The sequence below is a fragment of the Accipiter gentilis genome, chromosome Z (genome assembly GCF_929443795.1).
Source record: "Accipiter gentilis chromosome Z, bAccGen1.1, whole genome shotgun sequence".
In the NCBI taxonomy this organism is placed as follows: Eukaryota; Metazoa; Chordata; class Aves; order Accipitriformes; family Accipitridae; genus Astur; species Astur gentilis.
In genome coordinates, this window is record NC_064919.1 from 60,010,456 (window position 1) to 60,037,497 (window position 27,042).

The window sequence follows — 27,042 nt, forward strand, 5'->3', positions numbered from 1 at the left end:
GTTATCTCCTATTTACAAAACTGATAGAAAAGTGAAAGACTTTTATCCAGTTCTGAGAGGGTCATTATTTCATGCTTTGCATGAATTTATGGAAAGGAGAGAGGACTGAACAACATTCATGCTTTGTAAATGATTCATCTGGGCATCCTTTTCTACATCATCCTTTTTGCTGTGAAACAATAGAAAAGGCCATACATTCAGTGAAAAAGCTCAATGATTTGCAGTCCCTATCAGCCAGGTAGTACTTCAGCTTCTGAAGATTTTTATCAGATTCAGGAATTCATCAGTTCTCTTCCTCTTTTCTTTCCTTAGCTTCCAAGACTAGATATTTATTCTGTTGGTGGGAACTCTTGAGATGATTTGTTAAAGGACATTATTTTATCATAATGGCAGTCAGTCTTAAGTCCAGTCTTGAGTGTTTAAAAAGCACTTTACGAGAGCTGCCTGATTCGTGGGAAATGAATCGTGAAACTTGGTGATAACTTTCAAGACAAGATCTTTTGATGAAATGAAAAACGACTTGTCTTTGAAGCTTTCTTTTCTAGATATGATCCATTTAGGGGGACAGATGGGCTGTAAGATGAAGACATTTGACTTTTTCCTCACCATGACTCAGGGATTCTTTCAGTTGAAATGGATTTGGAATGTCTTTAGGGTTCAGATTCTATTCTTTGTCAAGGAATAGTTTGCAGAGATTTAATTCAAATGGCTAGCATATTTCCAAGTGAAAATAACAAGCAAGGTATAGAATATGTATGCTCCCCCTAGGTGATATGGAACTTTTATGTTTAGATAGAGGAAAAAATTCAAATTCTTTCTTGTCAAAACAAATGCATCTTTTAAGACCTGGCATAGGCCTTTCAGAGCTTTTGTTCAGTGCAGCTCCTGTACATATAAAGAACCAAGGCTAAATTAATCTGTGTATTTTGCTTATTTTGAGGACTGAGTTTTTGTTGTGATTCCTTTTTTGCCAAGGATGACAGTGCTTTAAGCAGCTGACATTGATCAGTTTACTCTGCAATCTTCTGTGTAACTGGCATTCTTTCCTGCAAAATTTTCAGTGCCACTCTGCAAAAGGGGCAAATAATAATGGCTGCTGCTTCTGCTTCCTCTACTGTTAATGCTTGGTACAGGTACCGTGGCCATTTCACTGCTAATTAAAAAGACTAGGGCTTTCCTTCACTTGGTTTAAAAAAGATTTCTACTTTTTTCATACATGTGTTAGAATCTCTGGTTGAGTTTTACAAATAATAAATTTAACATGCAGAAGTGTTGCTACTTAAGAATCTTTAATTTATCCTGATGCCTTCAAATATGCAGTTGTTCAGTTATATGACATAGTGTCTTTCAGAACAGAATACCATTATGAAGATGAATGAACTATAAAGACTAAATTTTAACTCTGAGTTGTGCATTTTGGACAGTGGATATATCTGAAAGGTCTGTATAAGCGCACGAAGAGGTTAGGCAACATTGTTTATCTGTGATGTTCACTTAATATCAGCATTATGTAGAGCGTAATTATGAAATGGATTAAGCAGATGGATTTGAAGTATTTCCACCTTAACTGACAAAAACATACCAAAGAGAACCATTTCTATTCATCCAGTGATTCTGACTCTGAAGATGATGAACCCAGGAGGTTCCATGTAGAAATAAAACCTGTCCAGGCAAATAATAGCTCTCAATATACCATGCCTTCCTTGGATGAATTAAAAGTATCTATAGGGAACATCACTCTTTCTCCAGCAATATCTGTAAGTTATTTTGTTCTTTGTATTTTTAATGCATAGAAGAGAAAAGTGGTAAAGAATCTTTAGTGTAAACATATATTTTAATGTTCAGAATTTATTCTATGTTCAAGTTCAATGATTCTTTTTTTCTTGTGCACAAGGGTCATCTTTGGTACACTTTATTGCAGTGTAACATTAAGTAATTCTCCCTTCTCAGATTTTAAATTTCCTTTGAGTCTTGGGAATGCTCAGTCCTTGTCTTTCTGCTGTTGCCACCACAAGACATTTGAACACATCACGCAGTTAGCTGAGCTTAGCTTTTAACATAGTTTACTAATTAGTATTCAATAATATACAAACCGTTAAAACAGATCATATAATGTGGATACATGTAACATTTACAGTGCAGCTTTTATTGATGTATTATGCCAATCCACAGAATGATCCTTCATGCCATGAGGTGATACTATAAATAAATAGTATTAAATTATGCTAGTAAAATATTCAGATCAGAATAAGAATGGCTCTGATTTTAAGGAAAATATTGTGCACAACATATTAAAATAATAATGATGATTTTTCTCTCCCCCCACACACACGTTTTGAAAGCAGAGACACAGTCCTGTAAGTACAGAATGGCTTTTTGATTCACATTTTTAGATTAAAACCAAGTCACTGTAATATGTGAGGGGAGTTATTGGGAAAACCTTAGGAATGTTTCTTTTCATATATACCATGTGATATATAAGCTGTTTAATTTTACTGCCCCAGCCTGTAAAGGGGTTTAGTAATACTGCTCCCTTTGTCAGCTCTACAGTGTTTGTTCGTGCCTTTTCTTATTGGTGTGGTGGGTGTGCACTGGTTGCTCTGTCCTGGCTCATGTTCTGGCCTTCAGCAAGCTCAGAATGTTTTGCCTGGCATTTGCCAGGCAAAGTATCTCACAGGAATTTGAAGTGAAATAAGAACCCTGGGACTGTTAAGCATTTTTATTAACAGTTGGTAGAAGAATTTATTCCTTTCTTCTTCTTTTTTTTCCCCATTTCAGGCACAAATGAATCAAAATTCATCCAGTAAGTGTGCATCTTTAACTTTTTGTCTATTTATGTTAGTTTTTTAACAGAGCATGAAAATAGATTGTTTTTTAATTGTTGAGGAAAGAAACTTACTAAGTTTCTGTATTTCAAATAGGAAAAAAATATTCCCCTTGTCATTTCTAGATACCTCTTATTTTTCTATAAACTCAGCTGTTCCCTATTCTGGGAAACAGATGAGGCTGGCTGTGACAGTAATGAGGAACACATCCAAGAGCCAAAGAGGGGACCCCATGGAAAAGACTCCTGTGCAAGTTCTTAAAACCCTCCTACCCACTCAAGTTTAGTACGATCCACAAACCAGAAAAGCACACTCTGTCTGTTTTATAGTCAAACACAAACATGGTCATGGAGATAGAGGACAGAGCATTAGTCTCTATCCTGTAGGGTTTTTTTCAGTGGGAAACCAAGCCAAATTCACTGAAGAATAATATTTCTGTCAACTGTAATTTAGGGAAGAAATTTCAAGTGAACAGCACTTCCCCCAAAATGCATTGCTCTTTGTAGTCCTCTCCTATTAGAAGGTTTTTCAGGAGTATCTGAATTTATATTATCGGAACTAATATATTTTGTCTTTTCCATTTTAATATTTCATAAGTAGTTTTGAACTGCAACCATTAATATTTACTATCTTTTTATAATGAAGCTGGCATTTTTATTTTAGAGTGTCACAGCTTTGGTGATAATACTGTGTCTTTTGCTTAGGTGAAGAGTTAACAAAATCAAAGCTTTCTGCTCCAACTAATGAGTAAGTTAAATTTAAAGTTCTACCAAATAGAATTTTGCAGAAATTTGGTCTTATTTTGATCTAATACTTGGAAACTCGTTGGAAATATCAGCTGACTGCAAGATTTCTATTTGTTTTACTCTTCTAATACATTTGCTTCATTGTGATCTGTCTCGATATTTATAATTACATGATTATAAAATACTGGGTTTTAATTAAAATCTCAAATTATAATTAAGACAGTTATAGTGTTCCCTGGTAAAGTGTTTCAGATTACAAGCCCTAAATTTGGACAGGTCTGTATACCTTGCTTATGTATGCAGATACTGAAAGAAATGGATTTTAAGAGGTATGTCTCCTTGAAAATGACAATCATTTAACTGACATTATGAAGTATGTCCACACACAAACTTGCACCACAATGTCAGTTCAGATAGTCTTTTTATGTGTAAATCAGTTCCTTGACCTGCAATTTGTAAGTACTTTTTATTTCCAGATGCAAAGACTAATAAAGAAGAATTTATCAAATTTATTTATCATATTATTGTATTTATTATCAAACTACAACTGAAGTTGTCATTTGATTTTTATGAGTATATACATCTTCCATTTATATTCCAATTGTGACTCATAATATAGAAAGGGGAACAGTGACCTCCTGGCATGGGATCCACTCTTCAGCAGTTCTCTTGAGTCTTCCTCTTCAGCTTCCTTGGCATCTTCATCCTCCTCAGGTACAATATTTGGTAGTAGAAAATGTTTTCTCTATATACTTCAGGATGTTCTGTTGTTGCTTTTTTAGTTATTGCAAGGGGACATGCTTTGACTATTGAAATGAAAGAATTTTGTAAAGCGGTATACTATCTTACAAGTAATACACAACTGAGAGTGCAGTGTATCAGGCTTTCAAGCTAGGGAGCAAGGGGGAAGAGGGAACACTAGAAACCTTAAAAAAATTCTATCTTGCTTCTGCCTTTTTTTATCACCTTCTCTCACTTTCCAAAAAAATGATCACCATCTAGACGTATAATCCTATTTTTTTCAGCTGGTTGGGCTCGGAGATTAAATGGAGGTTGTCGCAGCAAGTGTGAGACAAGCTGAGTTTGCACTGTGAATAGGGATAGGTTTCTTCTTTCCAGTAAAGTACACAGGCACCGTGGAGCTTTGCTGTTTGGAACTTGTTTCCTGTAGGAAACCATGATTCTGTTAGGAAATGTGTGGGCATAATCCAAGGGGAGCCAGATAAAAGTGGCAGGGCTGAGACTAGAATTAAGGGGGAGTTCCTGGCACCACCTGAGAGCAGGGGTATTGGGAGGAAAAGGGTGGGCTGACGAGTATGGGAGGCAGAGGGGGAGGGAGCTTGGGAATTTTGGGGTGCAGGATTCTGAGGGATATTAGTGTGGGCAAGACACTGGCAGGCTTTCCTGAAACCTGTTCTTTGGGGGAGGGGGGAAAAAAAAACAAAACCAAAAATAGTCAATATTCATTGTTACATCCAAAAGGCAGTGAAGGAGAGGGAGGCAAAATGGCATATGAGTGGTTACATGTGTTGAAGAGGCTGAGAGCAGGAGATGTTGAGAAACTAGTTCAGAAAAAGGAAGGAGAGACCAAAACAAAACCAGGTATTATGGCTATGTTAGGAACTGCTTACTAAAAGTATTTATTTAAATTATTTATTATGTTGATTATCTTGGGGGGTTTAAAGCAGAATCTACTATTTACTAACAGTAGTAGATACACTGTTTCATAGTTCTTTTCAGTCTACCTACCGCATATCTATTTTCCACCCCTGCTAGGTATTCATATTCCAAAAGTTATAACAGATCTCACTTCTTTGTTCACAATCATGGCTTTCTGGCCATTTTCCTCTGTGCTTAATCATACAGATTGAAGAACATTAAGGAAGAGTACATGTATCAATAGGGGAATTCTGCACAACTAGTGTTAATTCTTCTTGGCCTTAGTAATGTCCTTTTAGCAGCAACCAGCATTGCTATGTAACATTTTGGGTTTTAAATGGAACTTATTCTTTCACTACAAATTTGTGTTCCTTAAAAGTTACGGTTTTTAACAAATCTAGTTTATGGAAATTATTAGTTTGTCTCTTCCTCATTTAGGTAACCAGTCAAGATTATTGGCTAGTGGATCCAAATTTGTGACATATTTAAGGATAAATTATATAGAGATATCTATTACTGCAATATGCTGAAAGGAAGTGGTTATTATTCTCAAAATAATCTGGGTTTGCTAGCTTTGGTCTGGTGTTGGGAGTTGGTAGAGGAAGGCAGAGGATACTTAATTTGTTGTGCTGATGGTTGTTTTTATTGCTATGCCTGGATGGGAAGTCAAAGCAGGGTAGGAAATGTTCATACAGTCCCTCCTGGCAGCAGAACTGTGGAGAAAGTACTCTGGCTGATGAGTAGTGACAGGTAATTTGGATCCGTAACATCCTCTGTAGCTGTATCTGGGGGAGAGTCATCTACATGAGCCCTCATACCCGAAAGAGGCTTATGCACAGAACCCTTCATTTCATTGAAATTGGTGGAATAGTGTGTCCTGTGGGCATAAGTCAATTTTAGATATAAGACATCTGTGCCTTGGCAAACTTTATCTGCTAAATAATTATTTAAAGTATTGCTGTTCTAGGAGTTAACTAAGAATTTACGCTTGTGAAATGATCCATGGAGTTAAGTAGAAAGTGAGTGTTCTAAAGTATAACAAATTACTAATACATTTGGGAAAAAAATACTGGATTGATATAGGTCATACTGTTGTTTAAATCAAGTTCTGCTGCTCACTAAACTGCAGCTTAGTTCTAAAGACTTTAAAAAATACACAACTTTGATCTGATTGTATTTTCCTTGAAATCTGGGGTTTATCTTCAACTTGAAGGTTAATATAGGTAAGCTGATGCTTAAAGCTTTTGAGAATCTCAATCCAAAGCTTAAATTACATAGATTAGTTATTTTGTATACAGCAAATCTGCATATCATGATGTAGCATGTCCCACAGATCACTTTTTTCTTTTTACTGTTAAAGCATTTCTTTAGATATTGTTTCGTAACTCTGTGTTAATCATTGAACACTTAAACTACCATGGTATTTGAGGAGACAGTGGTTTATGCAGCACAGAAGTAAACTTTGGTCATCCATGAATAATCCTGCTTTATTAGAAGTTTAAGTTAACTTTGTTATCTTGAACAAACACAACAGACATTTTTTAGCCATCTATTAATATTGTAAATATGCTTCTTTTTATTTATCTTCCTCATTTTCCTCTATATGTATTTTTAAAAGTTTTGAACATTTCCACATTGCTTTTTGAACAGGATTCACAGTAGTATTTTAAAGCCTTTGAATGATATTTAAAATATCTGTTGGAAAGGGAAAGCTGTGTTAAAACTCTGTTTATATGGGCTTAGAGAATGTACTTGTTCATGGCAAAAGGACCACTGTAGAGAGGACACCTACACTTTTGATCTGAACTTTTAATGTGTTGCTCTCTTTTTTGATTCTGTAAGTCTCTCTGCTGTTGCTGCTAGCTTTGCCAATCTGCAAGATGTTGAGAATTGACTAACCTTGCATTTTCTGCTTCTGTTGTCATCTACTGCAACAGGCAACATCCAAATGCAGGGAATAATTGTGGAAAACTCCTGTTTTCCAGCAGCCTTAAGATTCTAGGATGAGATAGGAAATAAACTGGGGTGGATGATGCCTTATACATATAGGTACTCACTAGATACAGGTTGATGCAGACAGAAGAATATCAAACAAGATCTCAGGATTGCATTGTCTTCATTCATTCTCTGGACAGCCATTTATGTTGGGCCTTCCCTTTACAAATGTTAAGGGTGAGAGGCTAAAAATGTTTGGAAGGAACAGAATAGGATAGGTTTGATTAAATAACTTGGAAAGAAATGAAAGCAGAAAACTATGGAGAGGAAACAAAAATGAAGTAGGACACAAGAAGGAAAAGACAAAGATGAGAGGAAGCTAAGCCAAGACAGGGAGGAAGTTAGAGGAATAAGGAAAGTCATGAGAAGTAGGGCCTTAAGTGGAGAGAAATACAATAAATTACTTTTTGGTTTACTTAAAAACTGGAAAGTGACATGTTTGGCAGTGTGAATGAAGTACATGTGATATATGGCTGGGCTTTTTTTTCTTTTATTTGTAAGTGGTGGGATTTTTAGCCTACCAGAGCCATTATTTTTCATGCTGGCTAGTAATCCTCGTGCAGTGGATATTGAATACTCTTTTGAATATTGAAATTCTTATCTTTTCAGTGTTGGTCCTAGTTTCAATTCTTCCCTTTTTCTTCAGCTACACTGAAAGAGCACAATAGGAGCTCCTTCTCATCTACCACTGATTTGCCTGGGTGTAGAGTATCTCAGTCTTTGCTTGGGCACCAGACAGATTCTGGGTCTACAAGCCCATCCTCACCAGACTTTACCATCAGCAGTTTGTGCAAATCTGGTGTTACAGCAGCACCATCAGGGAGTACCAGTACTTTATCCTGTGTTTCACGGTCTCAGAGTCAGTGGATTTCATTTGCTGATGAACTTCTTACAGTTAGACACACAAGCACAGACAAGAAGGAGCCCCAAAGATTGCATTTTAAAACTGAAAATGCCTGCCTTGCCTCTTCTGCTTTGCTTGGGAATTCTTCCAACAGCTGTGCTTCTGAGGATCAAAGTGACCTTTTCAATAATACTATATGCCATGAACAATTATTCATTGAAGAAACTGGCACTGCTGCTGAAATTTCTTCCGCATCATCTTCAGCACTACTGGACTATAGTTTAGTGTCTTCTTGTGCTCATACAAATAAGGGTATGGCAAGCATGCATTGTGTACTGCTCTTTGCTAATAACTGACACCAAAAAGCAAACTTCGGACTCATTTTTCTTTTGTTATTAGCACTCACCTGATGTTAAAATTAACTCATCTTTTTACTTAGAATGTACTAAACTGCTTGTAAGCACCAACTTCCTTGGAAGTTATGACAATGAAGTAAATATTCAGCTTGAAATAATAATAAAAATTGAAGTTATTCAATTAAAAGCATTGTTTTCTCTTAACTATGCAGAGCTTTGCTTCTCTAGAAATAAGAATGTGTTTTTCTGGGATGTCAGCAGTGAGATCTCAAAAATTTAAGTGACTGAATTTGCAAAACCAATTCCATTCCTAAATGGCTTTGTATAGATATTTTCAGATTAAATAAATTTAAATAAATTGGATTTAAAACTGTTCTTTTTTAACACCTAGTATTTTGAAGCATCGATGGTATCACAGTAAAGCGCATTTGGGCAAGCATGCCATGATTCACTGAATACCTGTGGTACTGCAGCAGACTACTTGGTGTTTAGCATGCACTGTCAGCTTGGGACATAATAAGAATTTTACAGGAATGACTGATGTTTTAGAAGTTAATTTATCTGGGGACATTTCAGTTTGCAACTCTTAAGGTGGATGTGGTCGGTATTAGCCTAATTTTTTTCTTCCCAAGTCACTGATGAAACTCCTGTACTTAAACCACAGCAGAGTTATGCTGAATGCCTGAGAAAACTTAATACTTAAAGTTGCATTTTAAATAACATTAGCTGATTTAATTAAAAAAGAATCATCCAGAATAATTTGAGGGAGATAATAGGATGTACTGTAACAACATAGTCATATATTAGGATTTCAGTCTATTTTGAGGTTAATTTTAGATCTGGTGAACTCATTGGATGGCATCTAACATTTATTTTAAAATACAGTTCTATTCATTCTATTCAGAAAAGTGACTTTGTAAAAGTGGCATCTTTGTACTGCTGCTACCATCTGTTAGTTATTTCTGTTAGGTTTAGAAGGACATGGGGGCACTATTTTTTTAACTGCTTTTTACTTCTGATAGCTTGGCTAAGAGATAATAAGGACTTAGTGTGTTCTTACAATCAACAGAGTAATTTACCTGTTACGCTGCTGTATATTTATTGAAGTCAATGGGATTTCAGTGGGCAAAATTTGGTGTAAAAAAAAAAAAGGGAGAAAGCCCATGATGCCATTTTTAGAGTCACTTTTCAGGGTATCACATGGCCCTATTTTAAAAGCATTTATGATCAGTGGTAAATGTTACAAAATGGATCTTCTAAAATAGGAACTTCTAATAGAAACATAACTTGCAGTTATTCTATTCAAGTGAGTACATATTTAAGTTCAGTGTCACCTTTCTAATATTTATTTCCTTAAATCTGCTTTCTTTCAGCAAGGCCCACAACTCCTCTTTCTGTAAGCACCATTGTACCCCCTCCAAGGCCTGCTTCAAGACCAAAACTGTCTACTGGGAAACTTAGTGGGATTAATGAAATAGTATGTATTGACTGGTTTTTTTTAATTCTCCATTGTAACTTGATTTCACATACACCATTCATTTATGTTGTTATAGTGGAGTTACTTTCCAGCTGATGTTCAAAGAATCACATAAGCAAATTTTCACCATTGCCAGATAGGCATGGAAGTTGTTCATAACTATATTACTATAACAAAATAATTCTTAATAGAACTACTAAGGTCCAAAACCTAATTTTTGCATCGGCTGAATGTTTTTAATTGAACAAATCAATAATTCGATAATGAAAGGATAGCATGTATATGAGACTGAAGTTTTCAAAATGTGAAATATTAGTGAAGTTATTAACAAAGCTCCATTGATTCAGGGATATCACCAAAGCTTTTGGGAATGAATGGTATTAAGCAGATCTTTATCAGTCATGTGTTGACACAAGTAGCCCTGCTGTGACTTCTCTCTGCCCTTGGCGCTGGTTGGTGGAGAAGGGAGGTGGCAGATTGCAGCAGCTGCCCATCAGGATAGTGAGAGGTTGCACACTGCCTGCATCTCTGCCCACTGCCTGCAGTGGGTCCACCTGCCGATAAGGAATGTGGCAAAGAATGCAAATACCCAGACAGCGTATCAGACCAAGCCACGCTTAATCTCCTCTGTGAATATTAGGATTCTTTGGGTTTCATTTGACTTACTGACTTGGAAAAATGTTACCATGGTAAGATCCTCTTGCTGTCTTTCAAAGTAGCAAGATATTTTCACCATATTCTTGTTATGGACAAAATTCTGGTCTTATGCTTTAACAAAACTGAAACATTTTTAAACTGTTTTGCATTTCTGTAAGGTCAGAATAGGGTTCATTTTGAGATTCTTTTCTTATTCCAATATAAAATTGTAGTAATTGCTCTTAGACCAAGGAATCTGTTCTTCCTGTCATCATAATTAAAAAGAAGAATTCAGCTGGTACTGTTCTGCTATAAAGTATGATTCTGCACAAAGCTACATTCATTTTATACTGTTGTTTTAGAAATTGGCTATTATCTGAATACAACTGGAAGATTGACAGTTATCTTCATTATATATCAACTCCTTTTACAATTCCCATAGTCTGTATAAAAACCACATACACAGCAACAAGCATGATCGAACTGCAATTAAAACAAAACAAGAGAGTCCCAAAACCAACCAACCAACAAAAAAAAAAAACAACAACAAAAAACCAAACAGTTACCCAGCCAAAATAGATGCCTCAGGTGTTCCAGTACCTCTTAGATAGGTTAATCCCAAAATGATTATTACTTAACCTTAACAGTTAAGTGAATCATCAAACCATCCAGAGACTTAGGATGGAAGGGTTTTTTGAAGATCTCTAGGCCAGCCTCCTGCTCAAAGAAGGGCCAACTTCAAAATTGCATCAGGTTGCTCAGGGACATGCTGAGTTTTGAACATGTCCAGAAAGGGAGATCTTCAGTCTCTTTGGGCAACGTGTCCCACAAGTTATAAGAAGAAATTTTTTCCCTAATTTCAGCTGAAATTTTCTTTGCTGTAGCTCTTGCACCTTTGAGAAGAGCCTGACTCTGCCTTCTTTATACCCCCTTTTAGCTAGTAAAAGACTACTCCTTAGGCTTCTGTTCTCCAGGCTGAACAAACCCAGGTCCTCCAGCCTGTACCTCTCTCTTGTACTCCAGACCCAACTATTTTAGTTGCCCTCTGCTGGACTCACTTCCACTTTGTTAGTAGCTCTCCCTTAGCTCTGTAAATCCACATTTGCTGCACACTTATACATGGCTGTAGGCTTAGGTTCTGCTACTGTGTTGTAGCACGATTATTGACAGGCTGCTACATAATCAAATATATTAGACTTAACTACCCAGGCAAAAAATTAATAATGATAATCTATGAAATAATGGAATTGATTCCAATGGAAAATGTGGGTTCTCTGTTTTGTACTAAAAACTAGGGTAGATAAAGCATTAAAGGAACTATGTTGAGAAACGAAATTGATTGGGGCATGAAATGAAGAACTCTTCTACTTACAGTCTTTTTTTCATCTCTTTAAAACCACTTTGTGTAATACTCTTGTAATCTCTTTTGTTCAGCCTAGGCCATTCAGCCCTCCATTGACCTCCAACTCAAGTCCACCTCCTGCAGCTCCCTTGGCACGTGCAGAGAGCATTTCCTCAATATCCTCTTCTGCTTCTCTCAGTGCAGCCAACACACCTACAGTTGGTAAGTTAAATTAAGCATTTTAACTTATTTTAGAAATAGCATTATTCTGCCACTAGGTCCCACCTGTTAGGAAAACCATTCATTGGAGTTAGTTGTTCCATATGTGAGTCCAGTCTAGGTACTTCAAGCATCCTTTGCAATACCTGCTTCTAAATGACACTGAGAGACAGGCCAGTGGATTTAATTAGATTAGACCATAGATCAAATTATGGCATGTTCTTTAGGGAAATATTTTTCAAAATTAATATTCTATGAATTCTTATTTATTATGCTTGTATATCCAGTCATCAAGCACAAAATGCTATCATCTGTTTGTTCAGAAGATGTTATTGTATAGGTGCAGAAATATTTGTGGATACTGATAAATTTGAATGAATATAAATGTTCACAAAATTGAGTTCTTCTATGTTCTTTTTATTTTGTTTGTTATCCTCTAATTGCGATTTTCAAAAAAATGAAACCAATGCACCTTTTTCTTCAAGTTTGTGAAGTATATAAGCTAAACAGAGATGCTTAGTATAAGCAAAACAAACAAAAAAGATGAAGATGAAAAGCAAATTAGTCTTCATGTGTTGCCACTAATTTCAGAAGGTTTTCTTATGTTTTTAAAGGGAAGTCCTTCAGTTTTGATATTTGGTTATAAAAAATGGAAAGGAAACTTATTAGGTTTTTCGTTTGTTTGTTTGCATTTTTTTAAGACACTTTTAACTTCTTTCTTTAGCACAACTGAAGTATTTCATTCCTGAACACTGTTAGCACTTTAGTCCCAAGTTAAATCAGATTCTTGAGTTAACACTCAGTTACCTATGAATGTTACTGATGCCAAGGATCCCTCACCCAGGCTCAGCAGCTCAGGAGAGCATCTGCACAGGTTCTAGGGGGAGTCCTGCACTGCAAGCAGTGGAGCTGTTTCAACCCTGTGCAGGATCAAAGCTAGTAAGGTCTCGCCAGCCTTAGCCGCTACAGTTCACTGTCCACCAGTTTCCAAAATGCTGAGAAGCATTACAGAAAGATAACTGATATTTTGGTTGCCAAAGTCCATCCAGGCTCACATCCTTAGGCCTCAGCACTGGTGCCAAGGAACCAAAAGTTGGTGGCAGCAGCATGAATAGCCCCAGCTCTGAGTGTGTGTGGTGTTGGAGGCAGTGACAGAGTGAGATTGTGAGGTGAGGGCAGAGGTAAGGAGGTGTGTGCTGACACCGAGGTTTGACATGGTCATTAACCTGGCCCCTGGCCTAGCAAAAATAAACAAGGCCAGTTCCATATGCACTGACTGTATGAATTAAATAGTCCTGGAAGGCTGGGAAGGACAGTGCAGATGGCTGAATGACTTTGAGGCTTGAGGATATACTCTGCACTGCTGTCTGTATTCTTTTGACTTTTGCACAATCCAGTGTTTCCCTTACTCCATTTGTTCTGAATAATGGAGAGTTGACTCTAATTATCTTTTTCCAAGTGAACTTTAAAGCATGCATAATTGAATGTTTCTTTTATACGTTATTTTAATTTGCAGAGTATTTTTACATATCTTAATTTTTTAACATCTGGTTTTGCTTGAAATATTTTGTTTTCTTGCAATGTTTTGTTTCATTTAAATGTAATAGAGGATGATCTTTTGATTGGAAATCTTCCTACAATTGAAAAGCTTTGTGAGACACCACCAGGTATTGTACTCAAAGCAGATTTACATGTCAGCTAATCATCCTAATACACTACACCTAATGAAATTGTATTTCTTTTGAAACAAGTTTCTCCAGCTATTTCTGGTACCTGGCAGATACAAGTAGCTTGGAAGCTCAACTACTTAACAAGTTATATGTTGCTGACATCACCAGAACTTGATATAACCACTTTTATATAACATAATCTTCTGTCTCTACCTTTCTCGCCCCAACCAACCTGAAACATGGTCTTGCTTCTTCAGTTTGTCTTTGCTATTTTCTTTCAAGTGCAGTGAATACATTTTTACTTTGACAATCCTTATTCTCTTACGACAAGTAGGAAAAAATGTCTCTCTCTATAATACAAATCTTTGAAGATACACATAATAAAGGTAATGTTTTTTTAAAATAAATTTTATTTTCATGACAGCCATTCAGCCAATATTAAAATTTACTGAATCTTTGTTCCTAAACAGAACTAAAACCATTTGATCAGGTTTATTTATTTGCCCTTTTTATGACCAATGATGCAGTCTTTTATTCTGCAGTTTGGCAACCTCCTTGAGGTTAGCATGGTTGTGTCACTAGCTCTTGTGTCAGACAGCTCAGGGGCTGTTAATGGTGGTCGGGGCTGAGGCACATGGCAGGGCTTCAAAGCCAGCTTTGCTGTTACTGCTGAAGGTGCTAGAACTGGAGCCTTGAGCTGGGCTGCAGCCTGCAATGCAGCTAGACCACCTTGGTGCAGCTCTGTGATGCCCCATCCCTCTGAGAGCTTGCAGCAGGCGTGGAAGACCCTGAAGCTGGATATCACTGCATTGCATTGTATTTTCAGCAGCAAGGCAACAAAACAATGACTTCCAGACAGGTTAAGAGGTTACACTTGTTTCAATTTATTGTTTTTTAGGAGAACGCATAGATTTTTATGAATCAAAAGGTGATGAACAGTGGGGGCAGAGCAAATAAGAGAGAAACTATCTCATTTGTAGTCCCTTAAATACATGTCAGAAATGTAGATAGATAGATAGATAGATATTTGCTTCAGTGTTCCCCCAAAAAAGTAAAAATAGTGGTGTTATTCCTCATAAATTTCACTCTTCAGACAAAAATTCAGTATTTGTCTTTTACTGATAGGAATATCATTTATATATTTGCATTACTCTGTATAATTTTCAAATATCAATATAAAAATATACAGAAGGCCATTATAAGTAAAAGAATTAAAAATAATGTATACATCTGTAAACAATCTGGTATAATTAATGCAGGGTAATCACCTCCTCTCTGCTTTGCAATTGTTTCTTGTTCCATAGTAAATTGGGGAAAAAGACAGTAAAACACCCCAGCAAACATAGTGCCACATCCATTGAGTGCATATTTTGGCTTTAGTGGAGAATACTTCTGGAGTTCAATATGTCATCAAACAGAATTCTGGCTGTTGTTAACTCCTTATTTTACTGCACATTTGCTCCTTGAAGTCATGATTTCTGGATTCCTGAGACTGTTGAGAATCACAGCTTTTACTGGTAGTTTTCAGTGAGAGAAGAAAAATTTTAGAAACATGGCCCATATGTTGTCTGAAAGAATAAATAAAACCAACCTATTGTTCATATTGAAAAAAGTAAATAACTTAGTGTTTTGCAGCCAGTGTCATAATATTTCGTTCATCTAAGAATTTTTGAACACTGCTGACTAGAGTACAATTTTTGATCTAAGGAGGCCTAAATATTGCACTGAGATTTTTTTCATGGTGCTGAGAAGTATTCTGAGCATTTTACTACCTTAGGCAAGAAATCATGATGGAGAGTGAGGTGTGAGGTAGTAGAATTAGACCAACACCTATCTTTTACTCTATTGTTGTTACTACTTCTTTCACTTATCTCTGAATTTAAGGTCTAGTATCTCATGTTAGACCTTCTGTGAAGAACAAGGTCACAACTTCCTTTTTTATTCTGGAAAAACCTCAGAAGGCACAGCCACTGTTTTAGAGCAAATAGGATGTTTGCCATGAGCAATATTATATGGAAGTATTTTGTCTCTTCTTTATGATATGAAAGAAAAATTTCTTACTCGCTCATGAAACGAGAAAGATTGTGTCTCCTTTGTGATGGATAATATTATGTGATACAGGCCATTTCAGCAGTGGCACAAAAAGTTAGTAAGATGCTCTCCACTACACTGCTGCACTAATAAAAAGACAGACCTTCTAGTATTATCTTTTATATTCAGTACACATATAGAAAATTGGTGAAAAGTAAAATCCCATGACAACCGGTTTTGTCAACTGTACACACACATTTCAAAAAGCCTTAGCATGACGTCTGAGTTGATTTTTATAGCTATGCATTGGAACTGTGTTGTGTTGGCACAGGCATCTGTGAAGGATTCTCCAAAAATTTCTGCTTGGGAATTGTAATCTTTGTTGGCTGACATAGGTAAAAGAATGTTCAACTGCTCACTTATGTGTGGTAATATTAATGTATTTGCATTTAAGGTCATGCATACTGTAAATTAATTCTTTGCATTTCCATGACCATTTTATCATACCTTTTTCTGTACAATAAGCATACAGTAGGGATTTTTATTTTTTTTTAGGTATTCTGGTCAATATCTAATTTCCTTTGGATCCGTTGACTTCACTTTCATCAGCCATTTTAATGCAGTGTTCCTCTGTCTCACATGTATTTCCTTGTGTCTGTCCATTTACATAATGTCATACTGTAGTCCTGTTTTCTTAGGCTGCTAAGCAGTGTTTCAATGGTACAATTGTGCTGTACTGTGTTTATATTTTTCTACACACTTTTCAAGTAATACTTCAGACGCTACTGTGACCTTGATGGTAGTAACCTCTTGTGAAAATTACAGATGTAGTCAACCATTCTGAAATCTGTTGCTAAGCTTTTTGAAAATTAAACCTATACACTGTATGTATTCTAGGTGTTTCACGTGGTCCCAGCCCTGTCAGCCTTGGAAACCAGGACACCTTGCCTGTTGCAGTAGCCCTTACTGAATCTGTTAACGCCTACTTTAAAGGAGCAGATCCCACAAAGTTAGTTAAATAGTGAATTGTTTTGAATGTAATAAGTTACAATAAGAAAACACACTGGTTTTACTTTTAATATTTTGGGGGAAAATGTATATATGTTAGAACGGGGATTCAAAGGAGGTTTTTTCCCTGGTATAAGTGGCAACAGTGGTTTATTGCTCTGTATTGGCCTGCATCCTGCTAGGAGCTCATATATCCCTGCTTTATAAAAATGTGTTCAGTGAGAACACTGAAAATGAGAAGGGTTTTTATCATAGTCAGATAGGTGCTACATGTAAAATTGGGCAAGTAAAAGCACCTCATTCCCTCTGTCACATCCCTTGCTATGCTACTTAGGCCTTGGCCTAAGCATAGTTGTGCCATGTTTTCAAAGCCTAAAAAATATCCACCAAGACTACTGTATGCTTAACCAGCTAAACTTTTTTTCTTTACTTATTTCATCTGACTTCCAAGTTGAAAGTGGCAGTGCATTGTCACATTACCCTCATTTGAAATTGATTTTTCTGTTTTTAATTCAGTTCATTAGATTGTGAAAGTGACTGCTTTAAAATTAGTATTAGTATTAGTACTAGAACTAGGCAGTTAATGAGTTGCAAAGAAACTGATGTTTTCATTCCCTTCTAGATGTATTGTGAAGATTACTGGTGATATGACAGTATCATTCCCAAGTGGGATTATTAAAGTCTTCACCAGCAACCCATCTCCAGCTGTGCTCTGCTTCAGAGTGAAAAACACAAGCAAACTAGAGCAGATTCTTCCAAATGCACAACTTGTATACAGGTTTTGTGGTTTTTTTTAATATAGTAGTAAATAACGTGATTTGTAAAGTGTGAGTTGTTGTATATGTACATCAGAATTCTCTACAGTCTTGTTGATTTGCTTATACATAATTTAATTTCCTGAATTAATCTTGTTGAGCTTAGTTCTCCACTGCCACCATTAAAAATCTTAGTGATTACTGGACTTGAAACTTGGGCTGGGTATAACAGGAACTGTAAAAAATAGTTTGTAAATGTAGCTGTGTTTTTACATGCATTTTATAAATTATTTCTTTATACAGTAGTAACAATGGTAAGATTAAATGATGAAACAGTAGCCTTAAATGGAAAACAAGTAGTAGGAGCTACACCTAATCTCATTTGTCACCTACCAGCATATTTTTAAGCTGTATCATTTCTACAGTAGATCAGATCCATTACATAACTCTCTCTCTCAGGTGTGTAGCAGCATGCTTGGGAGAATTCTTAGAAGAAAAGCCTGCTGATTGTAGAATAATCGTTGAAATCACAGCACTTGGAGTTCTTTAAAAATATAAATAAATAAAAGCTGTAATTATTTAGCAGAGATCTGTTTCAGCTGAGCAGTTTCTATTTCATTTGTTGGAGAAATAATTTGAAAACAAGTTAAATGCTTTTAGATGCTACATTTTTTAAATTACTGAAATAAAGAATCAAATATATGCATCCATTCTTTTGTATTTAATTTCATTTTGATCATTCATACATAATGTAATGAATGATTCATACAAGATTAATTGCTTTTTGACGTGACAGTTTATAACTGAAATGTTAGCAGAGCTTCATCTGACCAATTGAATTATACTGAAAAAGTATGTTTTGCAAAAAAGTGAAAATATATTCTTTTAGTATTCTTGTCTGAGTGCTGTAACACTTCACCTCTAATTGGAAAGGATGCATGTAACAGATATTTACGAATTTAAACCCATATAGTAATAACTTGACTTTTCATCATATACTACAAAGGGTATCATTTGCTTGGTATTTTACTGAGATTGAAGTTTTTAATGAGAGTGATATTTGTGGTGATGTCAGAATTTCTGATTTGAATTGCACTTGGTTGTGGAGCAGCAGAAAGACTTTACTACTGGTTTCATTTATTTAAATTGTGGAAGATCTCTGTAGTGATAAGTATTTATCTATATATTTTACTGAAAATGGAAATTTCATTAATCACAATAGTATTGAGAACAAAATTCTAAGTAAATTGGACAGACTACTGGTATGTCAGTCACTGTTCTAGGACATTCAACCCATTGCAGTCATATTTACTGTCAGCTTTCACTCTGCCTACACACTCTGCATTCCTCCTTAGGGATGGATGCAGTTTTACAGATATTCAGAGGAGGTCTTTGATTCTGAAGTGATTTGAATTTTGTTTTTGAGTCAGTTTTCTTAAAAGCTTCATCCTTATTCAAAATAAACCTGATGCAACCAGAGCTGAAAATATTCTTCATCAGCAGAAGACCATGCTCCAGTAGCTCCCAAACAGAATTTTGCTTCTGCAGTCATGCGCACTCTTGCCTACATATTGAAGTGATATAATAAATTGTTACTAAGATGTAATGCAACAATAAGTATCTCAGAAACAATTGTTTATAATAATTTGAAAATCACTTTTAACTGAAAAAAATTTGAAATCTTACACTGTACAAATATATGAAAGTATGGTAACACATACAGCACGAATCTTAATTCAGTAATTCAATGCATTAGTGAAGCTATGTCATAACCCAAGCTAATTATCATTTTAGGTTTTATACCAAATTGGATAATGTTCATTTTGAAATACCACTTTCATCCCCACCTCCCACACATCCTCACAGCATCTAATTGTATTAAAATTGTGTTTTATTAAATGTAAAATCCAAATTCAGCATTAACTCCATCTTGTGATGGAGATCATCAGTGGAGAAAACTCACTGCTCCACAACCTGGAAGGAGACTTTTTACCAGATACAACAAGGAGTTCATTTGTCTTAATTGTGTGTTATAAAGCATTAGAACAAATTCGTGCTTGAAACAGTGAAGAACTGGAAAGATCTAATCTTAATTTTTAGACATCCAAAATAATAAAATTCAGTGTTGCCTTCTGACTCCTACCTTTCTTTTTGTTTGTAGTGATCAGTCACAAAGTGACTCCAGTACTAGGGATTTTTGGATGAACATGCAAGCTATAACTGTCTACCTCAAGAAATTATCAGAGCAGAATCCATCTGCATCCTATTACAATGTAGATGTTTTAAAGTATCAGGTAAACACTTCTTTCTCTCTGGAATTTTTTAAGGAACTCTGGCAGACTTGATATCTACACAGAAATTAAAAGAATTGTTCTTTGTCTGCTAGCATGTGGACAAACTGTCATCCCTCATCTAGACCAATTCTGGTTACGCTGTTTACAATGCGTAAGCTTAGTGCATTCCTGCTATGCTTCATGTCATTCCCTTGGATTCATGACCAGTTTCAGCTTGCTCACACGTCACTCCAATTCATGTGTACAAACTTCAAGCACTGCTTCTTTAGGTATTTGTGAGCAAAATCAAATTTTCCTTGAATTTAGGGGATTTGGTGGGGGGATGTTTGAGTTTGTAATTGAACTGGTTTTGATTTTATAATTGCATCAGTTTGGGGTGCTGTAGCTGATGAATTGTAATATATGAGAACATATGACATTCAGACCTGTCACAATATAAAGGAACTTGTCATCCTGGAAGCCATTTACAGGCACACATCAGGACTAGCCAGCATGGATTTACCAAGGGAAAGTCATGCTTGACCAACTTGATAAACGTCTATGATGAAATGACTGCCCTGGTGGATGAGGGTAGAGCAGTGGATATTGTCTACTTATTCAGGATTATTTATTATTTTTTTATTATTATACTTATTTCAGGAAGGCTTTTGACACTGTCTCCCACAGCATCTTCATATAGAAGCTGGTGAATTATAGGCTGGATGAGCAGACACTGAGGTAGATTGAAAACTGGCTGTACGGTCAATATAGTTGGAGGCCAGTAACTAGCAGTATACCCCAGGGATCAATACTAAGTTTGCAGTCCTGTTTAACAGGTTCATTAATGATCTGGATAGGGGGGCAGAGTGTACTCTCAGCAAGTTTGCTGATGACACTGAACTGGGAGGACCCTCTGGATACACCAGAGGGTCATTGTGCCCTCCAGAGGGATCTCAACTAGCTGGAGAAATGGGGTGACAGGAACCCCATGAAGTTCAACAAGAATTGCACCTGGAGAGGAACAACCCCATGCACTGATACAACAATGCTGGAGGCCACCCAGCTGGAAATCAGCTTGGCAGGAAAGGACCTGGGGGTCCTGGGGGACACCCATGTTGAACATGAGCCAACAATATGCCCTTGCTGCAAAGGCAGCAAATGGTCTCCTGGGCTGCATTAGGCAAAGTATTGCTAGTAGGTAAGGGAGGTGATCCTTCCCCTCTACTGAGCACTGGTGAGGCCACACCTGGAGTGCTGTGTCCAGTTCTGGGCTGTCTATTGCAAGCGAGACATGGACATACTGGAGAGAGTCCAGCCAAGGCCACAAAGACGATGAAGGGACTGGAGCTTCTCTCCCATGAGGAAAGGCTGAGAGAGCTGGGACTGTTCAGCCTGGAGAAGAGGTTCCTTAGGGGGAATCTCATCAATGTATATAAATACCTGAACGGAGGGTAGATAGGAGACAGAGGCAGGCTCTTTCCAGTGGTGCCCAGTGACAGAACCAGAGGCAATGGCCACAAACAGAAACACAGGAGGTTCCTTCTGAACATCAGGAAACACTTTTCCTGTGGGGGGTGACCAAGCAGTGGAACAGGTTGCCCAGAGGGGTTGTGGAGTCTCCATCCTTGGAGATATTCGAAAGCTGTCTCGATGTGGTCCTGGGCAGCTGGCTCAAGGTGGCCCTGCTTGAGCAGGGAGGTTGGACCAGACAACCTCCAGAGGTCCCTTCCAACCTCAACTATTCTGTGAATCTGTGAGGAGATGTTTCTGGCTGTCAATAAAAAATAGCCATGAAAATTCAAGACAGACAGACTCACATCAAAGGGAGAACAGATACTTGCTAGGCCTGCATTGAAGTGGTTGAATGTCTGAGACAACTGAGACAAAACAAAATAGCCTGTCAGTCCAGCTAGTAATACCATTGTAGTTTCCACATCCTACCAATATAGTTTAAAATCTTGGCATACTGAATCTATAAAAAGCATGTTAGGCACACAGAATTGCTGAGAAAGATGGAACAAAACATTTCTTTGGATTGCAGAATGAGTACTGTGGAAGAATATCTATTTAAGATCTCTACTGTTGGGGAAAATTGAGGCATTGGCATGTGGAAGGCCTGGCTGATAGAAAAGGTTCTGGGCTGCCAGGGAAAGGCAAGAGGGCACACCAGGACATAGAAGATTCCTCAGATAGACTAGGAAGGTGGTAGATATGCAGCAGGGCAGTAGCACAAGCTCAGCTACAGAAGCAGCATCCAAACCTCCTGCAGCACGAAAATAATGCTTTGAGTAGGCAAGAACTGTTTTGCTGGCTGCCTGTCCCATAATGACAGGTATTGCCCTCTGCTGCTGGCTGCTGGGGCAGCTGAATTGGTATGGCACACAACTGCTAAGGATGAAGTCATTTTGCCACAAGCATGTTTCTGGTGTGGTGCAGAACACAAGAGTAAAACAAAACTATTTTGACTTACAAAAGCCAGAACAGGAAGGAACCTCATGGGCCAGAGGTAGTTTAAACGTCTTTAATTATTTAAAATTAAACAAACAGGAATTATTTTAGGCTGCAACAGTCTTCAGAATTCTGCAATTAAGGACTTAGAGGTCAATTGTTCTCTTGATCTTTTGTCAGGATTTAGAGTTGTATTTGTTACCATCATTCCCCAGTTCTGCCCAAAAGGGGAATATTTGAATTAAGCTGCTTTCCATGGTTTATTCTTTTATAGGTATCTTCAAATGGCATCCAGTCCACTCCCTTGAATCTTGCAACTTACTGGAAATGTAACGCTAGCACTACTGATGTGAGAGTGGATTATAAGTACAATCCAGAGTCTATGAATGTGCCTAGTATGCTGTCTAATGTCCAAGTTGTGGTACCAGTAGATGGAGGAGTAACAAACATGCAATCACTTCCACCTGCAAAATGGTAATATTAATAATTTTCTTTTTATTATTTCAGATTAATTTCAGTGTATTCATTAGTGTCACAGACAGCCTGAAAAATTTCACTGGAAGAAACAGCTAATTTTTTTTGTCTTCATTACCTGTGTAGTATCAGATGTTTAGGATATTTTCTGGTCCGAAACAGGTCATGTGCAGCCAATTCACATAAACTAAAATGAGACAATATGCACGCATTCCAACCATGTAATAATACAAGCCTTTATGAGATGTCCCATGTTTGCTTTCTTTTGGCCAATAGACAGGATAGACATTTTTAATACAGTAATTTGAAACCAAAATCTCTTAATAGTTAAAAAACATAGTGTGTGTGTGTATAAATGTATCTGTGGATTATATAGAGAGAATAGAAGAAATGCAGTTCTTAAAAAGATTTCTTGATTGTTCTAGCTCAAAAATTATCTTCTAATTGAAATGGTTTTAAAACAAACCTCAGTAACTGAGGAGCTCTTCAGAAGCCATGTAGCATTGTCTCACAATTCAAGCATCATGCAGATTATTATCTGACTAGTAGCTACCTGCCACCAACTTCTAAGCCTCCATTTACTGTAGCACTTGAAAGTGAGACACAGGTCTCAGTTATATTTCTACAAGTTTGTGAAAACAAGCAGAAGGTAGTAGGACTAGACAGAGCAGTATATCCCTGGAGCAAAAGGTGAGCAGAATTCAACCACTGTGCCTGTGGTTTGGCAGCACTAGGTACTTGCCGAGCTCTAACATTAATTCCTGGACTGTTTATTTCCAAGAGGGTCTTTTTAACGCAAAGAGGGCAAACAATCACAAGTTGAAGGAAGTCAGGCTTTGTTAACCTTGTTACTTATAGATCAGTTTACCTTCTAAAGCAAGGGCCAGAATTAAAATAAACCTGATCCATTTATCAGATAGGTTCTGATGTTTCCAGAGGCAATACATTTAAATGTGTTAATTGGACAAAGTAGTAAAACAGTATCATTTTAAGTGGAAAAATCCCGGCAAGACTGAGTTTTTCTTGACTTGGTATTTCAGGGAAGCAATACTTTTCACCAAATCACCTTAAGCTTATTCTGAGCAAGGGCAGGTTCACTACCCTGCCTGAACAACATGACTAGAACCTCTAGTGAAGCCAGTCTCCCTACCCAGGCTTCCTCCATAAACCCCTATGTAATGAAGCTTGAGTGAGAGCAGGAATGCCCACCCAGAATACCTAGTGTTAGCTAGGAAGACTCAAATCTTAGTGACTGTTTCATTACAGGTTCATCAGATTAAGGGACTTGAGCCCAGATTCTCTCTCTTTCACGTAGGCAACTACCCAGGGCCAGATTTTGAGCCTGGAAAGCTGACCAAAACAACAACAAAAAAAAGGTCATCTCCCAGGCAGGTCTAGTATTTGTGTTGTGCTACCTGTTTGGTCTAGTGGATTGGGTGGTGGGGTCTTGGTTTTTTTTAAACAGAAATGTTTTATAACATGACCTCCTGCAAGTAACCGCTACTATCTGTGCTACTTGTGTGAGCATTTCACTCCTGCTACACCAATGCCAAAAGCAATTTCAAATCTATCAGCACTTTATGCTGCTCACAGCTTTAAGTTGTTGACTTTGCTTTGATGGAACTCCTGCAAAGTGCTCCAGGAGATAAAATGCCCTGTCAGCTTAGAGGCTTTGGTGCTTGGTGCCCTTTTCTGCCCCTTTAAAGTGTCAGAAGTTAGCTTAAACCCTATGCCATTTACACCAACTAGTTTTACTAGAACAGAAATGGAATAAAATCCATGCTGCCACGAGTCTTACATAGGGGAGAGCAAACAACATTGCTCCCCCTCATACCATCATCATGGTGCGTAAAGACATAACTTTCAAAATGCTCCGGGGTGTTTGGCCTGTCTGTACCCTTTGAGACTACAAAGGGGTTTGAGTTGTGGAGCTGTAGCCAGGGCATAGGACAGTGTTAACTGTATAAAAAAGTGGTGTGTGCTTCTGAGCTCTGCTGCTCTGGGGCAATGCAGACACACCCTTCTCTTTTCCTGTTTGCTTTGTATGGTTTTCCACAAACTTACCTTAAAATGATCAAGTATTTTTATAAATCTCTGTTTAGAGATGTAACATACTAGTGTAAAGCTAGGGAAATAATATGCTAAAACAGGTGCTTATAACTAACCTACCATTCCCTTACAGGAATGCAGACCAGATGAAAGCATATTGGAAAATATCTAGCATTTCGGAGAAGTCTGAGAATGGAGGCAAGTTGAACTCTTTTGTTTTGTCTTCTTGTACAGAAAAATTTTAACAGTAAAAAGGTAATCATTTTAGCCTTTATGCCCTCATGCCTACTTACACGTCTTCTCATGCTGTATGCTGTTGACCAGTTTAACTTCTCAATTAATTTCCTCCTGAGAGATTCCATTAACAGTGAGATGTCAAAATATAAATTTATTAATTACCTATAAAAGGAAAAATAGTGAAGCCCCCTGAAAGCAGTTAGTGGCTCTAAAATAGAGTTTAGACTGGGTAAGAAATCATTACATCAATGCTATTTGGAAATGAGCAGTTATTCAAAGGAAAATAAGTTTAATATCTGTGTCTTCCCACACACTGACAACTGAAATAAAGTAGAAAGAGGTAAGTGGAAGAACTTGGGGTAAGAAAAAAAAAAACATCCAAAAGTCCTGTCCTGAGATAGACTCAACAATAGATGATTCTTGAAGAACATTTTGAGGGTCTTTGTTTTGACCATATACAACTCCAGGAAGAAAATGGATCTACACACATCTGCTCAGAGTGGAAATTTATATAGCATTTTGTAAGGTACCAATAGTTGTCCTTTGCCCAGCTACCTTTCCATGTGGTGTAGTTGATGGCACAGCCCTTGTAGCCTCTGCAGGTGCAGTGTTTTTCTGAAGCAGAAAAACAGGAGCCAAAGGGAAGCATCTCATCCTCAAAGCCTCTGTGGAGAAATGAACTCATGGTATAAAGGAAGGGCTTTTAGCCCTGTTAAGAATTTCATGAAGGGCATTATGAAAGCACAGATTTGCTTGTAAGTATGGCTTGTAAGTATAGCCACAAGCTGGGAAAGGGAAGACTTCTATTCCTGCAAAGGCTGCAAAGTTATGGTCATCATTCAAACAAAATCAGAGAGAATTTCATCTGACTGAGGTTGTTGCTGTAGTCTGGTGTACTTTGTCCTTCACTGATCTCACAGTTCTTTGCCATCTGTCTTCCATTATGATTATGTAGGGATAGCCCTCTTTTTTTCCCCCTTTTCCAAACTGTGGAGCTTCTTTTAAAATCAAAAATCATACTAAAACACAAATGCAGCCAGAAGGAGAGTTACTGTATACCTGCAGAGCAGCATAAAATGGGCTGGCAGTGATGCAGATTGCATCTTGTGTGTGTTCAGTAGACTTGCACATATCCTACTGTTTCTGCTATATTCCCTTCTCTTCGCACCATCTTCCTTCTCCTTTTCTTTGAGTATAAGCACATAGTACTCACAATTCAGTAGGTAAGAGGAAGTAATACTATGCTGGTCTTTCTTACACTTACAGAAACAAAGGGACAAGTTGCACACTGTTAATATTAGGAGAAATGTCTTCAAGTCTTCTTTATTCTGGCGTACAGGGTGATAAAAAGGTTTGGGGTTTTTATGGTCCAACACATTGTGTGAGCTATCAGTTGCAGACAGAGATAAAACACAGACCAAACTTTCAGAACACTTTAATATATGAGTTTCCATACTTACAGTAGAAAGAAGTTCCAATTTACCCAAGCTATGACAGACCTGAAGAAATCAAATGGACCTTAAGCCAAGTTTATCCAGAATGAGCCATTACATAAAACAATTTAATTCATTAATTGCTGCTTCTACCCCAGTAACATTTCAGTTACTAACTTCCCTCATCATTTAGCAGTTCCTATTAACTAGGAATAGAAAGTTGTTTTGAAGAAGTAAAAATATTTGACTTTCATTATTCCATTACTAATTATTTAAATCTCATTTTTCCCCAGCATATTTTGCAAGAACAGAAAAGACTTGTTTAAGAGCCAGAAAAAGACGAGTAACTATGTTGGGGGGGCGGGGTTAAATGCCTCGCATTGACTACAGAAATGTCCTTAAAGTAATTTTGAACTATTACTGCTTTATAATAGCATCAAAGTGATGACACTTCACCACTGTCTCTGAAAAATCAACTGAAATTTGTGGGGAAAAGTATTTAATCAGACCTTGTGTTTATTGGAAAAAGAAAAATTTCTTTCCTCTGGGTACATTACTGTATAGC

General features: G+C 37.1%; 1 protein-coding gene across 7 annotated transcripts in view; it reads left to right on the forward strand.

Moving 5' to 3' along the window:
- Nucleotides 1–27,042, forward strand: part of FCHO2 (FCH and mu domain containing endocytic adaptor 2) — a 96,123-nt gene that overhangs the window by 65,888 nt on the left and 3,193 nt on the right. For 4 of the 7 annotated variants that reach the window (XM_049794624.1, XM_049794619.1, XM_049794626.1 and 1 more), the window contains 12 exons: nt 1,579–1,757; nt 2,343–2,357; nt 2,779–2,803; nt 3,530–3,572; nt 4,191–4,285; nt 9,799–9,902; nt 11,973–12,102; nt 16,698–16,809; nt 17,431–17,586; nt 19,725–19,857; nt 22,559–22,758; nt 24,941–25,005. In XM_049794624.1, coding sequence (XP_049650581.1) covers nt 1,579–1,757; nt 2,343–2,357; nt 2,779–2,803; nt 3,530–3,572; nt 4,191–4,285; nt 9,799–9,902; nt 11,973–12,102; nt 16,698–16,809; nt 17,431–17,586; nt 19,725–19,857; nt 22,559–22,758; nt 24,941–25,005 — 1,257 coding nt within the window. Of the gene's footprint in view, nt 1–1,578; nt 1,770–2,342; nt 2,358–2,778; nt 2,804–3,529; nt 3,573–4,190; nt 4,286–9,798; nt 9,903–11,972; nt 12,103–16,697; nt 16,810–17,430; nt 17,587–19,724; nt 19,858–22,558; nt 22,759–24,940; nt 25,006–27,042 lie in introns of all 7 variants that reach the window. The other 3 variants (XM_049794620.1, XM_049794621.1, XM_049794622.1) reach the window with 3 other exon arrangements.